Source organism: Oryx dammah, unplaced genomic scaffold (genome assembly GCF_014754425.2).
Source record: "Oryx dammah isolate SB20612 unplaced genomic scaffold, SCBI_Odam_1.1 HiC_scaffold_2, whole genome shotgun sequence".
NCBI lineage: Eukaryota > Metazoa > Chordata > Mammalia > Artiodactyla > Bovidae > Oryx > Oryx dammah.
Genome location: NW_024070186.1, coordinates 74,847,992 through 74,866,127, shown reverse-complemented (window position 1 = coordinate 74,866,127; position 18,136 = coordinate 74,847,992). Strand labels below are relative to the sequence as shown.

General features: G+C 38.5%; 1 protein-coding gene across 1 annotated transcript in view; it reads left to right on the top strand.

Annotated features, from left to right (window-relative positions):
• EHHADH (enoyl-CoA hydratase and 3-hydroxyacyl CoA dehydrogenase) overlaps positions 1–18,136 on the top strand; it is a 77,039-nt gene that overhangs the window by 23,044 nt on the left and 35,859 nt on the right. The window contains exons 3-4 of the mRNA XM_040252432.1: positions 8,127–8,299; positions 14,802–14,913. Coding sequence (XP_040108366.1) covers positions 8,127–8,299; positions 14,802–14,913 — 285 coding nt within the window. The remainder of the gene's footprint in view (positions 1–8,126; positions 8,300–14,801; positions 14,914–18,136) is intronic.

Below are 18,136 nucleotides of genomic sequence, written 5' to 3'. Positions count from 1 at the left end.
TGTTCTTTCCTTAACTCTTTCCCTAAAGTTTCAGTAGTATAAACATGGTTCACGCACAAAGAAAGGGCAGTAAATAATCCAAGCAGCGTCTGAAAGTCCTCTTTTGGAGGCAGGATGAAAGCCCATGTTTGTCGACTAACATTAATATATAATTTTGTTGGGCCCATGCTTAAAGGAAGGATTTTATAGCCTAGAGAAATGTTAATTAGTTTTCTTTCTTTCTCAGGATGAGAGGGCCCCTCCAAGTTCCAAGGAGGGGGCATATGTATTGAGTCATTAGTGGATACAATTGGTCCTATATCTGTCCATTTTATAACCTACAATAAAAAGGGGGGTTAGGTATATAAGCCCAATAAGTGTGATCAATCAAGTCAGCCTGAGCGAGGGAAGCAAAAGCAAGCAAAGCAAGCATGGCGAAAAAAGAAAAAAAATATTTTCAGGATTCTGAGGCATTCCCTGTTGAGAAATCAGATTTTCAGCTTGATTAGTAAGGATTTTTATCTGTCCCCCAGTAGGGAGATCATAAGGTCGATGACATCAAGTATGGTGTTTTTGGAAATTTTTACAGCTGCTATGGCTTGTACTGGTATTTCTTCCTCCTGGGGTTTTTGTTGTTTCATCTCTAGTTTGAATGTTGGGGGCCCCTTTAGACTGAATCTTCCAAAGAGGAAGCCAAATGAGTTCGTTGAATCCATCTGGAGAAATAGAAGCATACCCTTTTCCCTGTAAGATTAGTTTCTTAGATTTCCATTGATTAGTTAACCTGTCTTGATACCAAAAGGGCAAAGGAAGGGAGGTGTTCTTCAATGTCTTGAAATGTTTTTCTGCTTTGGTCAAAATATCTCTTTGTGGTAAGTTTAAAAAATTTGAAACAAATAAAGCTATATTAACAATAGTTATAGAAAGAAAGGAAAGTGATAATGATGAAAACATTCCTAGGAAATATTTCAGTCCAAAAAAAAAATCATCTAGAGATCTGTTTGGGGACTGGTATTTGGCTGTGGTTTTTAATTAATGGGTTGATTTCCTCCTCATTCAGTACATACATTTTTCCTGATATAAAAAGAAATAGGATCTAACCATGTTTTAAGTGGTTTGTGTTATTTGGGGCAAAGGATTGGGAGCAAATACTCAAACATTTTTTCCTAAGTGAAATTATTGAAAAGCTGATGCAGAACAACTTGATAAATGAAATGCTGCTCACATCCAAATACCTGACCTTGGCCCCGGAAAAAAAATGCAGCCTGGCAGCTGCTGATGATTATACTTTCAAGACAGACCTGAAAAGAAAGTGAATATTTTGCACTTTTGATACTTTTAGAAACAAATAACTTATTTGGCAAATGGTGCCTTTTTTATGTTGTTTTTGTTTTGTATTGTGAAATAGGCACTGAAGTTGATGTTATTTTGTTTTAACAATCTTACAGACTGGAAACAGAAATAAAGCTATATTAACAATAGTTATAGGCTTAAAGAATATATTGCATTAGAATCTAGTAAAGTTTGCTCTGGATAAGGAAGATAAAAGTGTTCCTGTGCATTTCCCCTTATTTCATACTTTATTTGTAGTTTCACTGTGTAATGTGTTTGTTTAATTATGTCTTGTATTTGTGGATTATAAGGAATGTTTGTAATCTGTTTAATAGAGAATGAATATAAAAATTGTTTGAATTGTTTATAAATATAGGCAGGGCCATTGTCTGTTTTTATAGAATTAGGTGTTCTCATTATTGTAAAGTAAGCTATCAGGTGGGTTATAACATGTCGTGTAGTTTCACCTCAGAGAGGTGTGGCCCCTATAAAAGAATTTGTATCAATGGAGGCATGTAAGAAGGAAGAGGAAGAAAGTTCAGGGCAATGAGTTATATCCATTTGCCATAAAATTTTCTTTCATTTGTCATAAACCTTTTTTATATTTTTGTATTCATCATTTTATTTGCCATTTCTTATATCTTTTTATTAAAAGCATATATCTTACTTTTCTTTAGCAACTATGAAGTGTCTTATATATTAGCATTTTATAGATTGGTGAAAATATTCATTATATCATATTATCAGTTCAGTTCAGTTGCTCAGTCATGTCCGACTCTTTGCAACCCCGTGAATCGCAGCACGCCAGGCCTCCCTGTCCATCACCAACTCCTGGAGTTCACTCAGACCCACGTCCATCAAGTCCGTGATGCCATCCAGCCATCTCATCCTCTGTCGTCCCCTTCTCCTCCTGCCCCCAATCCCTCCCAGCATCAGGGTCTTTTCCAATGAGTCAACTCTTCACATGAGGTGGCCAGAGTACTGGAGTTTCAGCTTCAGCATCATTCCCTCCAAAGAAATCCCAGGGCTGATCTCCTTCAGAATGGACTGGTTGGATCTCCTTGCAGTCCAAGGGACTTTCAAGAGTCTTCTCCAACACACAGTTCAAAAGCATCAATTCTTCAGCTCTCAGCCTTCTTCACAGTCCAACTCTCACATCCATACATGGCCACAGGAAAAACCATAGCCTTGACTAGACGGACGTTTGTTGGCAAAGTAATGTCTCTGCTTTTGAATATGCTATCTAGGTTGGTCATAACTTTTCTTCCAAGGAGTAAGCGTCTTTTAATTTCATGGCTGCAGTCACCATCTGCAGTGATTTTGGAGCCCAGAAAAATAAAGTCTGACACTGTTTCCACTGTTTCCCCATCTATTTCCCATGAAGTGATGGGACCAGATGCCATGATTAGGCGTAATAAAAGTATTACATAATGTTGATGACTTAAGACATGTCTTAATTAGATTAGCAAAAAATTACATTTAAATGATATATTTAAATTATATTTATATTTAAATAAACATTATATTTAATATTGAATATTTTTCAGTTCATGTGAAGTTGAATTTAAATAGACCTTATTAACCTCATATTATCCAAAAACAAAGACATATTTAGACATATAATTTTAGATAGATAGCCATAGTTTTTTGCTTGAAATTAAAGAAAATTTTTTTTTTAGTTCCACCAACTTGTTTATGGCTGGAGTCCTAGATAGAGTGGGCTGTGTATCCCAAGGACATGATAAGAATTAACTGTAGTTTTTTTCTTAGGCCTGTTTTTGTTTCCCAGGCAGAACTAGAGCTCCAAAAAAGTATTTTAACAAGTTAACCTTTCCCTAACTGCATGTGTAGGAAGAACCAGTTTTGCAATTTCTAAAAAGATTTTATTTTAATCAGTTTTCTCTGGAGTCTAAAGAATATCATGGCCATTCTGTGTCAAAAATATCATTTCTCCTTTTTGTAGTTACTGTATATTATTAATGATATATGCATGAGGGAATTGCTGTTACATTGGATGTAAAGCCTTGGCTACAAAATTTTGACAAATAGTGGGACTGTTAAGCATATCCTGAGGTAACATAGTCCATTGAAATCTTTTATGAGGCCTGATATGATTAGGATAAGGGAGAGAGAAAGTGAATCTCTCCCAGTCTAAAGGGTGTAAAGGTATATATAAAAAGCAATCTTGTAAATCAATAATAATAATGTGCCAGTTTTGAGGAATAGTAATAGGTGATGGGATCCCTGGTTGTAATGCACCCATAGGTTTCATAGATGCATTAACTTTTCTAAGGTCTGTTAAGAGACGCCATTTGTTAGATTTCCTTTTTACAACAAAAATAAGACAGTTCTAAAGAGAGTAAGATTCCTCAGTCAGTCAGTTCAATCAGTTGACACTCAGTCGTGTCCGACTCTTTGCAACCCCATGAATTACAGCACGTCAGGCCTCCCTGTCCATCACCAACTCCCAGAGTTCACTCAAACTCACGTCCATCGAGTCGGTGATGCCATCTAGCCATCTCATCCTCTGTCATCCCCTTCTCCTCCTGCCCCCAATCCCTCCCAGCATCAGAGTCTTTGCCAATGAGTCAACTCTTTGCATGAGGTGGCCAAAGTACTGGAGTTTCAGCTTCAGCATCAGTCTTTCCAAAGAAATCCCAGGATTCTCCTTTAGAATGGACTGGTTGGATCTCCTTGCAATTCAAGGGACTCTCAAGAGTCTTCTCCAACACCACAGTTCAAAAGCATCAATTCTTCGGTGCTCAGCTTTCTTCACAGTCCAACTCTCACATCCATACATGACAACAGGAAAAACCATAGCCTTAACTAAACAGATCTTTGTTGGCAAAGTAATGTCTCTGCTCTTGAATATGCTGTCTAGGTTGGTCATAACTTTCCTTCCAAGGAGTAAGCATCTTTTAATTTCATGGCTGCAATCACCATCTGCAGTGATTCTGGAGCCCAGAAAAATAAAGTCTGACACTGTTTCCACTGTTTCCCCGTCTATTTCCCATGAAGTGATGGGACCAGATGCCAGGATCTTCGTTTTCTGAATGTTGAGCTTTAAGCCAACTTTTTCACTCTCCTCTTTCACTTTCATCAAGAGGCTTTTTGGTTCCTCTTCACTTTCTGCCATAAGAGTGGTGTCATCTGCATATCTGAGTTATTGATATTTCTCCCGGCAGTCTTGATTCCAGCTTGTGTTTCTTCCAGCCCAGCGTTTCTCATGATGTACTCTGCATATAAGTTAAATAAGATTCCTCAATATGCTTTAATTCTAATTATGTGTCTGTAAGTTCTTTAGTAGCCTGTAATTTATCTTTTGTAAGGGGCCATTTCTCTGTCCAAATAGGCTCATCATTCTTCCAAGTTATTTTAATAATTGCTTTGTTTGTTAAATGAGCAGTGGCCCTTAGGAAAAATGTAGAAGGTATATCTGAGTTTACCATAGAATCTCAGATGACATCATAATTTGAATCTCTCCTTTATAATCTGAATCAATTAGTCCAGGATGAACAGTAATTCCTTTAGAAGTCAAAGTAGATTGGCCAAGTAAAAGACCGAAGGTTTGCGAGGGCAGAGGTCCAAAAAGACTGGTAGGCACTCTAGAAGGACCTGCTTGAGGGTAAAGGGAAAAATCATTTAGGGCTGGTATATTGATGGCAGTACTGCCAGATGTTGAGGGTTTGAGGGAAAAGACAGAATTTGCCCCTGGTTTTTGTTGTACGGGACCTGGGAGGTCCCCTGTTTGGAGTTTCCTGGAATAGGTTTTCCCTCAATATCAAATTTACATTTATAATCTTTAGCCCAATGCATTCCTCTACTGCAGCAAGGGCAGATTCTTGGAGGTTTTTTTTTTATTAGTCTTCTTAGGGCAGTCCCTTTTAAATAGTTTTTATCTCCACATGCAAAGCATCCTTCATTTCTCTTTCTAAAGATAGCAGCCATTGTCTCAGCTAGCATTTGCATCTTTTGAGTTTCTGATCCTAGATTGTGACAACCCTCCAAATAATCAATAATAGTCCCAGTCTCATGAATTGGAGCAATAGCTCTTTGATATTCCTGATTTGCATTCTCATAAGCAAATAATTTCTCTAGCTGTTTCTTGGTTTCTTCTCCGATTACGATACGGGAAATAGCAGTTTCTAATCTAGCTGAAAAATCAGCAAAATTTTCATTGGTCCCTGTAATATTTTAGTATAGCTACCTGTAGGCTCTCCTTGAGGAGTAATTCGATCTCAAGCTTTAAGGGCTACAGTTTTTAATTGTTCATGCAATAAGGGAGGGCATTGTGTTTGAGCTTCTATGGTATCAAATTGTCTGGTGCCAGTTAGCATTTCAAAAATAATTTGGTTTTGGGGAGTGCCAGCTCGAGTATTCTTGTTAGCATGATCTCTGGCTCTATCATGAAATCACATTGTCCACTGAAGATATTCTCCTGGTTTAAGGAGAGCTTTTATTAAAATTCACCAATCATAGAGAATAAAGTTTCCAATAGAAGATGCTACAACATTTGGAAGTTCTTTAGTAAAAGGCGAATGTGGGCCATACATAGTTATAGCCTTTTTCATTTGTTGCATGTAAAAAAGATTAATATTGTCATATTGAGGTATTATGTGCCCTTGAGCATCAGGATTTCTTAAAGCTAGAAAGAGAAACCATTGGCATCAGAAATTTGTGATTGCAAAGCCAATAATTTAGAGAGCCTCTTTGCAGAGGAGAGAGAGTAAGTGCTGATTTTCTGCAAATATGAGTCTGTGCCAAGGATTTATCATTATTGTCCAGAAGAGCATTGCCAGTTTGGGTGTCAAAAGACGTCTTAGGAGAGTCATTATTAGGAGAGGTTCTAACAAAGTAGAGACTTCTGGATTCATGCTTGCTGGCAGAGGATGAGCATTTGGAGCAGCCGGGGCAGGGCTAGTAGGAAAATTTTGAAATATTTTGTGTTGTTCTAATTGGGCCTTTTGTAAAGTTTCATCATCTAATTCATATTCAAGCAATAAGTGTTCTGTCTGTTGTCGAATATCGTGAGGGCTAGAATTTACCTTGAAATGGCAGAATTACAGCTTTAATGAGAGCCCATAGGGGCCATAAATCAATTGGAATATTCTTTCCCCTGCTTGGTGGCTCATTCAACATTTTCTTTGACCCATTGCCAAATTTCTAAATCAAAACTGCCTTCATCAGGGAACCAGGGATTATGTTCGACTACTGTTTGAAGGCAAGCCTCTATTCATTGGCGTGAAAACATAAGTCCCTGAACTTTAAACAAATGGTGAAATAAAGTAGAGAAATGATGGGGCTTTCCAGCCATTTTACCCATGTCTTAGTACTTACCGACCTCAATAAGCCTGGAGTCACTCCATCCGAAATGCCACGTATACCAGAGTCCTTGTTCTGGACACCACTTGTTGGGGTCCTTTAATGGACCGGAACCTGGTGGTCCAGAGTTGACGATAAGAAAGTGAAAGAGAGAAAGAGGCTGATATTACCTGGTTTATGCAGAGAACCAGTAAAGCCCTTGACACAGGGCTTGCATTGCTCACGAAGGCACTAGGCACCCTCTCGAGGAGGTGAAGGCACAGGGCGCCTTCTCGAGAGGATCTTAGAAGCCCGGGCAGGAGAGTGAGCACTACAGATTTCTACGCTCCAAAGAATTAGCCAGAGAGAGAGAGAGAAAGAAAGAAAGAAAGAAAGACACGGGGACCGAAGCTCTGATGGAGCAAAGGTGCTTTAATGATCTTTCTGTGGGTATATATAGGCTGTTGTACAAGACATTTCTTTTGACAATGATAAAGATCAGAAAACCAAACGTACAGCAACCATTACCAAGGCAACAAGGGATTAATAATGGTCACAAGGTCAGGAGACAACCCATATCTCAAGAAAGGGGATGGAGACTAAGCAGTTTTGTCATAAAGAGAATGTTTACTAAAGGAGATTCAAGCCTGTCTCACATAATGACCTCAGTTCCTGGGAGCAGCGTGCCATTCCATTTTGATAAGGAACAGAGGACTTATGACAAACAGCACGTAGGAATCCTCCTGTTAAACATTTCCTGACAGTTGCTCAGTTGTGGTCCGATTCTTTGCAACTCCATGGACTGTAGCCAGCTAGGCTCCTTCTGTCCATGGGATTTCCCAGGCAAGAATACCAGAGTGGGTTGCCATTACCTTCTCCAAGGGATCTTCCTGATCCAGGGATCCAACCTGCATCTCCTGTGTCTCCTGCATTGCAGGCAGAATTTTTACCTGTTGAATCATGGGGGAAGTCGCTTTATAATGAGTATTATTTTTGTAACTAAGAAAACCAGTAAATGTTACTTTCATTGATTGCAAAAGAGTCTATCAGAAAAACGTAATTCTAAGCTGGTTGATCAACATATAACTCACAAATATGTCTGCATTTTACGAGGTTTTATATTGTAATAACTGATGCCCTTAAAAAAGATACAGGTCTAAATGGCTGTGAAAAGAGTTGGTGAGCAATATCATGCCAAAAATGAGGAGGGGCTAACTCAATTGCTGAATCTTTGCTTCCTTTCTCTGAACTTTCAGATTTTTCTGAAGGTAGAGTTATTACTATCATATGGAAAAACAGATTTTAGATTACAGGACTTCTGATAAATATTTGATGACTGTCATATCATTCTACATTTTTCAGGCTACTTGTTGCTTTACTGCATCTGCAGCCGAAGAATAAAGTGTTTCGGGGATCCAAAGAGATCTGAGATTCCTTAAGTGCTATCTGATAGTCTATTGTTAAATAGCAAAGCCTTCCTCAACTCTCTTTTTTCCTTTTCTCTGTGTTCTTAGGTGCTGATATTGGAGAATTCAAAGTTCGTAAGAGCTTTGACATACAACTGGGAGATATAGTAGATGAAATACAGAGAAACAAGAAGCCTGTGGTGGCAGCTATCCAAAAGGTGGCTTTAGGAGGGGGACTGGAGCTGGCCCTGGGCTGTCACTATAGAATTGCCCATGCAGAGGTAAGAGAGGGGATCCATACAGGAATTTATGTAGGAAGCTTTTTTTTAAAGCCAGGATTAAATGTTGTCATAAGGATCAGAGGTGATCACTGTAAATGGTTAGCTTACTGGTTGATAACTCTCAGATATTTCTAGCACTAGTGTTCAGCTGTTATATACCAGTATAGTGGTACTGGTTGTTGAAATGTTGAATTATGTCCAATCTAGTTGATGAATAGCTGCTACTCTGAGCCTGTAACTGACCCTTCTCTAACCACTGGCCCTCCCTGTGAACCACTGGATAAAGGGGAACTCCTGTACAGTGCTATTGCCCACATCAAATTTCACTAAGCCATGCTTGTACAGTATGAAGTATTAAATATTTGGACATAACTTCTGAGTATGCATGTTTATTTAAATTTTCATTTCCTATCTCAAACATTTCAGTTTTGTGGTCTCATAATTATTAGTACTTAAGGATATCACCAGATGGTAAACACCAAAATCAGATTGATTATATTCTTTGCCAAAGATGGAGAAGCTTTATACAGTCAACAAAAACAAGCTGACTGTGGCTCAGATTATGAACTCCTTATTACCAAATTCAGACTTAAATTGAAGAAAGTAGGGAAAACTGCTAGACCATTCAGGTATGACCTAAATCAAATCCCTTATGATTATAGAGTGGAAGTGAGAAATAGATTTAAGGGTCTAGATCTGATAGATAGAGTGCCTGATGAACTATGGAATGAAGTTCGTGACATTGTACAGGAGACAGGGATCAAGACCATCCCCATGGAAAAGAAATGCAAAAAAGCAAAATGGCTGCCTGGTGAGGCCTTACAAATAGCTGTGAAAAGAAGAGAGGCGAAAAGCAAAGAAGAAAAGGAAAGATATAAGCATCTGAATGCAGAGTTCCAAAGAATAGCAAGAAGAGACAAGAAAGCCCAGCGATCAATGCGAAGAAATAGAGGAAAAGAACAGAATGGGAAAGACTAGAGATCTCTTCAAGAAATTAGAGATACCAAGGGAACATTTCATGCAAAGATGGGCTCGATAAAGGACAGAAATGGTATGGACCTAACAAAAGCAGAAGATGTTAAGAAGAGGTGGCAAAAATACACAGAAGAACTGTACAAAAAATATCTTCACGACCCAGATAATCATGATGGTGTGATCACTCATCTAGAGCCAGACATCTTGGAATGTAAAGTCAAGTGGGCCTTAGAAAGCATCACTACTAACAAAGCTAGTGGAGGTGATGGAATTCCAGTTGAGCTGTTTCAGATCCTGGAAGATGATGCTGTGAAAGTGCTGCACTCAATATGCCAGCAAGTTTGGAAAACTCAGCAGTGGCCACAGGACTGGAAAAGTTCAGTTATCATTCCAATCCCAAAGAAAGGCAATGCCAAAGAATGCTCAAGCTACCGCACAATTGCACTCATCTCACATGCTAGTAAAGTAATGCTCAAAATTCTCCAAGCCAGGCTTCAGCAATATGTGAACCGTGAACTCCCTGATGTTCAAGCTGGTTTTAGAAAAGGCAGAGGAACCAGAGATCAAATTGCCAACATCTGCTGGAAAAAGCAAGAGAGTTCCAGGAAAACATCTATTTCTGCTTTATTGACTATGCCAAAGCCTTTGACTGTGTGGATCACAATAAACTGTGGAAAATTCTGAAAGAGATGGGAATACCAGACCACCTGACCTGCCTCTTCAGAAATCTGTATGCAGGTCAGGAAGCAACAGTTAGAACTGGACATGGAACAACAGACTGGTTCCAAATAGGAAAAGGAGTATGTCAAGGCTGTATATTGTCACTCTGCTTATTTAACTTCTATGCAGAGTACATCATGAGAAACGCTGGGCTGGAAGAAACACAAGCTGGAGTCAAGATTGCCAGGAGAAATATCAATCACCTCAGATATGCAGATGACACCACTCTTATGGCAGAAAGTGAAGAGGAACTCAAAAGCCTCTTGATGAAAGTGAAAGAGGAGAGTGAAAAAGTTGGCTTAAAGCTCAACATTCAGAAAACGAAGATCATGGCATCCGGTCCCATCACTTCATGGGAAATAGATGGAGAAACAGTGGAAACAGTGTCAGACTTTATTTTGGGGGGCTCCAAAATCACTGCAGATGGTGATTGCAGCCATGAAATTAAAAGATGCTTACTCCTTGGAAGGAAAGTTATGACCAACCTAGATATTATATTCAAAAGCAGAGACATTTCTTTGACAACAAGGGTCTGTCTAGTCAAGGCTATAGGTTTTCCTGTGGTCATGTATGGATGTGAGAGTTGGACTGTGAAGAAGGCTGAGGGCCGAAGAATTTATGCTTTTGAACTGTGGTGTTGGAGAAGACTCTTGAGAGTACCTTGGACTGCAAGGAGATCCAACCAGTCCATCCTGAAGGAGATCAGCTCTGGGATTTCTTTGGAAGGAATGATGCTGAAGCTGAAGCTCCAGTACTTTGGCCACCTCATGCGAAGAGTTGACTCATTGGAAAAGACTCTGATGCTGGGAGGGATTGGGGGCAGGAGGAGAAGGGGATGACAGAGGATGAGATGGCTGGATAGCATCACTGACTCGGTGGACGTGAGTCTTGAGTGAACTCCGGGAGTTGGTGATGGAGAGGGAGGCCTGGTGTGCTACGATTCATGGGGTCGCAAAGAGTCAGACACGCCTGAGTGAAAGAACTGAACTGAACTGAAGAAGACAAGTTCTTATTGAGAACAGCACACAACTAGTAAATCCATTTATTTCTGAAAATAGATTTAATTTAGGTTATTAGACATATAGATTGAAGTTTGTGATGCCTGCCTTACAATAGTAATATTTTTATGTGATATATTTTCTGATAATAAAGGTAATATTCATCATTGTAATAGACTATAAAATACAATAAAGTCATCTTTATATTAAAGTCACCATAAACTCACAGTTCAGAAATAACTGCTATTAACATTTTATCTTTTTTCATTCTGATCCTTTTCCTGTGTAACATTTTTTCTTACATTTATTTTTCTTTGCAACCTTTCTTTAAAAAAAAAACTATGGAATTTTATTGTATTCTATTTTCTACTAATACCATAGTTAAATTATTATTATATATTTTTTATCCATTCTCCCAGTGTCTACCATTTATTTACATTTAACATAATTACGGATGAGGAAGGACTTTGGCCACTTTCCTGTTTGTTTTCTACATCTTATATTTCTTTTAATTCTTCAATTTCTCCATTAATACTTTTCTTTATATTAAATGGATAAGTTCTGGTAATGGATAAATGGATAAATTCTTTTATCGTTTCTTTTACTGTATATTTTTTAGTTATTTTCTTAGTGGTGGTTGCCCTAGGGATTATAATTAACATCTTAATTTGCAATAAACTAGTTCAGATTCATACCAACTTAGGTTCAATAGTATGCAAAAAATTTGCTCCCTTACAGTTCTGTTACACACTTGCTTTATATTGTTATTGTCACAAATTATATCATTATACATTGCATGCCCATAGGCATAAATATATTATTATTGCTTAATGTAATGGTCTTTTAGATCAGATAAGAAAAAAAAGGAGTTACAAGCAAAAAATTACTTACATTAATGCTGTCTTTTATATTTACCTATATAATTACCCTTTAACAGTATTCTTTATTCTTTCATGTGGATTTAAGTTACCATCTAGTGTCTTTTCATTTTATGCTGAAGGATTTCTTGTATGGCAGATCTGCTAGCAACAAATTCAGTTTCTATTTATCTGAAAAATGTCTTAATTTGCTTTCATTTTTAAAGACTAATTTTGTTGGAAGTAGAATTATTAGTTGACAGTATTTTTCTTTCAGTACTTCAGACATGTCATCCCACTACCTTCTGGCCTCCATAGTTTCTGATGAGAAATTTACTGTTAATCTTATTGGAAATATTTTTTAAAAACATCATTTTAAATGGTTATATGATTCCCCTCTTATATTAATAGATTCATCATAATTTATTTAACCTTTTCCCTTCATTTTATTTTTTTTTTAATGAAACTTATAAATAAAGATGACTTCCCTGGTGGCTCAGAGGTAAAAGAATCTGCCTGCAATGCAAGAGCTTCAGGAGTCTCAGGTTTGATCCCTAGGTCAGGAAGATCACTTGGAGGAGGGGATGGCAACCCACTGCAGTATTCTTGCCTAGAGAATCTCATGGACAGAGGAGCCTGGCAGGCTATAGTCCATGGGGTCAAAAAGAGATATGACTGAAGTAACTTAGCATGCACACACACATAAATAAAGACACATATCTTGTGTTCCTTTTTCTGTGTTCCTTATATCATGACCTTCTGAACATTGAATGCAGATCTAAGTTACAAGTAATAATAAGTCAGGGAATGGGGATGACCAGTGGTGGGGAAAATGGTGATTAACAGCTAGGAAAGTCTCATGTGAGAGAGACTCAAACATTCCAGGTATATTGGAGCTGTTGGCATCACAACTTGGGTAAATGGTGGTCTGTATTTAAGTACCCTCCTCTTCCCATCCTTATACCTGGGAAATGATTAACAGAGCTTTGGCCACTTTTAAGACTAGGGAAGTCATGTGATTAAGGTCTCAAGCTCACCCTCTCATCTGAATTGAGATTCCTGCCTGACTTTCTTTCTTCCTACCTTTCTTCTTTCCTGTCTTCCTTTCTTTAATAGCTTTACTTAGATATAATTCATATACCATATAATTCACTCATTTAAAATGTACAGTACAATAGTATATTAGTATATTCACAGAGTTATGCAGTGTTTACCACAACTGACTTTAGAATATTTCATTGCCCCCCAAAGAAACTTCACACCATTTAGGAGTAACCCACCATTTCCCTCTCCCCAAGTCCTAGCAACCACTAATCTATTTTCTGTCTATATGGATTTGCCTATTCTAGACATTTCATGAAAATGGAACCATATAATATATTGTGTCTGTTTCTTTCCATTCAGCATTATTTTTTTCATTGTAGCATGTCATTAGTATTTCATTCCTTCTGATGACTGAATATTTCTTTTTATGGATATACCATATTTTCTTTATCCATTATGATTTCACTTCTTTTGGTTATGTATATAGGAGTGGAATATCTAGGTTGTTGTTGTTCAGTTGCTAAGTCGTATCTGACTCTTTGTGACCCCGTGGATTGCAGCACGCCAGGCTTCTCTGTCCTTTACTATCTCCCAGAGTTTGCTCAAACTCATGTCCATTGAATCGGTGATGTCATCCAGCCTTTTCATCCTCTGTCACCCACTTCTCCTCCTGCCCTCAATCTTTCCCAGTATCAGGGTCTTTTCCAATAAATTGGCTCTTCATATCAGTTGGCCAAAGTATTGAAGCCTCAACTTCAGCATCAGTCCTTCTAATGAATATTTAGGGTTGATTTTCTTTAGGATTGACTGGTTTGATTTCCTTGCTGTCCAAGAGACTCTCAAGAGTCTTCTCGCACCACAATTTGAAAGCATTAGTTCTTCAGAGCTCATCCTTCTTTATGGTCCAACTCTCACATCTGTACATGACTACTGAAAAAACCACATCTTTGACTAGTTGAATCTTTGTAGGCAAAGTGATGTCTCTGCTTTTTAATACACAATCTAGGTTTGTCATAGCTTTTCTTCCAAGGAGCAAGTGTCTTTTAATTTCATGGCTGAAGTCACCATCTGCAGTTATTTTGGAGCCTAAGAGAATAATATCTACCACTGTTTCCACTTTTTCCCTATCTATTAGCCTTGAAGTGATGAGATCAGATACCATGATCTTATATAGCTATATGGAAACTCTATGGTTAATCTTTGAGAAACTGCCAAATTGTTTTCCAAAGTGACTGTGGCATTTTACATTCCCACAAGCAATGTATGAGAGTTTTATATTCTCTACATCCTCTCTAAAACTTGTTATTGTCTGTCTTTTTTTTTTTATGCCAGCCATCCTAGTGGTTATGAAGTGGTATCTTGTAGTTTTGATTTGTATTTCCCTGATGGCTAATGATATTGCACATCTTTTCATATGCTTGTTAGCCATTCATATCTTTTTGGAAAAATGTCTGTTCAGATGCTTTGCTCATTTTAATTGGATCATTTATGTTTTTATTATTGAGTTTTAAAAGTTCTTTATATAGTCCAGACATGGGATTAGAAAATATTCTCTCCCAATTTTTGGATTGTCTTTGTAATTTCTTGGCTGCTTGGCTCTTTCAGGGCTCCATAGAGCTGTTTCTGGTGATTATTATTTGGGTTGGCTGAGACAGGTCATAATAGAGTCAGAGAAAAAAATGTATAAGGAGCTAGGGATGTGTTTCAACATGAAGGCTTAGTGATGGCACAGTTCTGTTTATGCTGTTAGTTAAAGGAGCGGGTATACACTGATTTCCTCTGTAGAAACCTTCACTGAATTCTGGGCAACAATGTTTTTGAGGGTGTGAGAAACCCAAGGGAATGCTTGCCTTGACTCTGAATGTATCATCTCATTCTAACGACCTTTATGCCTTCAATCTTTGATAGGCTCAAGTTGGCTTCCCAGAAGTCACACTAGGAATCCTTCCTGGTGCAAGAGGAACCCAGCTTCTCCCCAGACTTGTTGGAGTGCCTGCTGCACTTGACTTGATTATCTCAGGTGAGTACTAACTCTGCCAATGGCAGCCTGGATCAATGTGAGGAAAAAGACAAAGATTTAGAAACATTCTGGCTTGATAGTCTTCTACCCATGTAATGTTAAGAGGATACTTGAACTTCTTTGATGTCAGTTTTCTCATCTGTAAAATGGAAAGAATATCTTTCCTGAGAGCTTCTCAAAAGTTACCATGAAGAGCAAATATGTGTACCTTTTAGATGAAAGTATATACAAAGCCCTAATCACATTTAAGAGTCTACTCATAGACACTGCTTTTGCATAGGGTGCATTATATTCAGATCTTACTTAGAAATCGTAATATACAACAAGAATTAAAACTAGAATTTCCAAGGAAAGATTTCAAGTTTTAGTTTGGAAATGACTGAATTTTTCATTTCCCAGGTGTGAAGATATTAGCTTCAAATAAAAGTTGTAATCTTTCAGTAGAGAATGTGAACAATGCAACACTAGAAAACATTTCTCCCACATTGCAGGTAGATTCTGTACCAGCTGAACCACCAGGGAAGTCCAGGAATCTTCGGGTGGGTAGCCTATCCCTTCTCCAGTGGATCATCCCAACCCAGGAATTGAACCAGGGTCTCCTGCATTGCAGGCAGATTCTTTACCAGCTGAGCCACAAGGGAAGCCCAAGAATATTGGAGTGGGTAGCCTATCCCTTCTCCAGCGGATCTTCCCGACCCAGGAATTGAACCAGGGTCTCCTGCAATGCAGGCAGATTCTTTACCTGCTGAGCCACCAAAGAAGCCCTTAGAGACCCTGCATTTACCAAATATTAAAAGACATAAAAGATATTTCCAGCTGAAGTAAGGTTGGAAGATAGTGCATGCATCAGTGTTTATTCCAAACAGAAATAATGTGAGACCTTGGGTCAATCACTTTACCTCTCTGTGCCTTAGTTTCCTCATAAATGTATATAACAGCGGTGCCTACCATATGGTGAAATGATGAAGATCAGATGCATTAATGAATACAGTGTGCTTAGAACAGTCCTAGACATGGTAATACATGTTAGCTATATATTATTATTCCTACATCTGACTTTCTAGTAAAAGAGGAGGATTGAGTAAAAATAAGATGAACATCTTGGTAACAGACTGTATCCCAAGGAACAGGCAATAAAAAGAGCACAAGCTTTAGAATTAAAGACCTGAGCTTGAATCCCAGCTGTGCTACATATGAACATGTGTGCTTTGTACAAATTCAGTTTTATTTACTCATGCAATAGCTGTTTAATTTTTTTCTCATGTGCTGGGCCCTGTTGCAGGCAGTGGACCTATAGCAGCAAATCAGACTTACCAAAACTCCTGCCCTTCTAGAGATTACATATAGAAAATAGCAATAATAAGAATAATTATCATTATTATATTTCACCTGTTCAAAAATGCACAGTGGTATCCACATCTTTGAACTCAAGATGCCTCTTACATTCACTGGAGTCCTGATTTGATTGATTGGCAGTGTTCTTTCTCCCCTTGTTTCTGTGGGTCAGTAATTTTGGAACAGCTTAGTTGAGTTCTAGCTCAAGGGTTCTCTTGAGATTGTAGCCGAGACACTGACTGGGGCCACAGTCATCTGAAAAGTTGAATGGGGCTGGAAGATCTATTTCTGGGATGGCTGAGCCCTATGGATGGCTGGTTCCTGTTGACTGTGGCAGAAGGCTTCATTTTCTTTCCACGTGGGCCTCTCCCTAGAGTTTCCTCTGTCTCCTCACAACATGGAAGCTGGCTTCCTCTAGAGTAACTGGTCCAAGAGGAAGCAAGGCAAAGACTGCAGTGTCTTCTATGACCTAGCTTTGGAGTTCCATGCCATCTTTTCTGAATTATCCTATTGATTATACGAGTCTTTCCTATTCAGCTTGTGAGGGGAGCTTAAATACCCAGAGGTCAAACACATGGCAGGTCACTTTGGTGACCAGCTACCATGCTGTGTACTCTTACTGAATGCCATGGCTACCTATTATGTAAGTAGTATATCTGGTCAATTAGATGGAGACAAGTGCTGAGGAGAAAACATAAAGCAGAAAAGGGAAATGTGAAATGATAGGCTGAGGGTGGGTAAAATTTTATAGGCAGGATAGCTAGGAAAGGCTTTCCTACAAAATGAATGTGAGTGAAGACCTGAGGGATGGAAGAAGCTTGTTTCGCCAATATCTAGTGGAAGATATTTCACATGGAGAAAATAGCAAATACCAAGCCCTGAGGTAAGGCTTACTTGGAAATTTCAAAGAACAGCAAGAAGGTCAATGAAGCTAGAGTGAGGTGAGTAAGGGAAAGAGTAGTTGCGGGTGAAGTCACATCCTATAGGGCCTTGAAGATTATAGAGAGAACTTTGACTTTTCTGCCGAATGGGGTAGAAAAGCGTTGGAGTATTTTGAGCAGAAGAGTAACATGCTGTCACTTATGTGTTTTACAAAATCACTCTGGCTATTGAAAATATACTGACAGGAGGTTAGGGCAGAAATAGGAAGACTGGTTAGAAGGGTGCTTTAATAATCCAAGGGAGCCATGATGGAAATGTAGGCCTGAGTGGTAACAATGTAAATGGTGAGACACGGTCAAATTCTGGATATATTTTGAGCCAACCAGGATTTTGTGACATATCAAATGTAGAGGTGAGAGAAAGGGGAGAGAAGAATGATTTAAATGGCCTGAGCAGCTGGAAGGATGGTGCCATTACCAAGATGGGGATTTCTGCTTGTAGAACAGGTTGTAGAAAGAATTGCAAGAGCTTAGTTTTGGACATGTGAAGTTTGACCTCCAAGTGGAGTTGTCAAGTAGACAGCTGGATAGACTGGCCTGGAATTTAGAAGCAAGATTGTCTGAACTCATCTTGGTCTTTGTTTTTTCATCAGTAAAACAACCACATAGTTGTTCTAAGGAATAATGAAATTACATGACATGCTTCTGGTAGAGTATCTGTCACCTAGGAGATATTTTATAAATAGTAACTGTGGTAGGCATAACAATGCCCCTCTCCAAGATGTCCACATCCTAATCCCTAGAACTTGTGAATATATTACCTTACATTCAAAAGGGACCTTGCAAGTGTGATTAAATTAAAAGTCTTAAGATGTGAGATTATTCTGGATTTTCTAGGTGGGCCCAGCTTATCTCAAGGGTTGTCAGAAATGGAAGGAGAGAGGTCAGAGAGGAAAGAAGATGGTACAAATTGGCTTTGAAGATGGAGGAAAAGAAGAATAAATGTG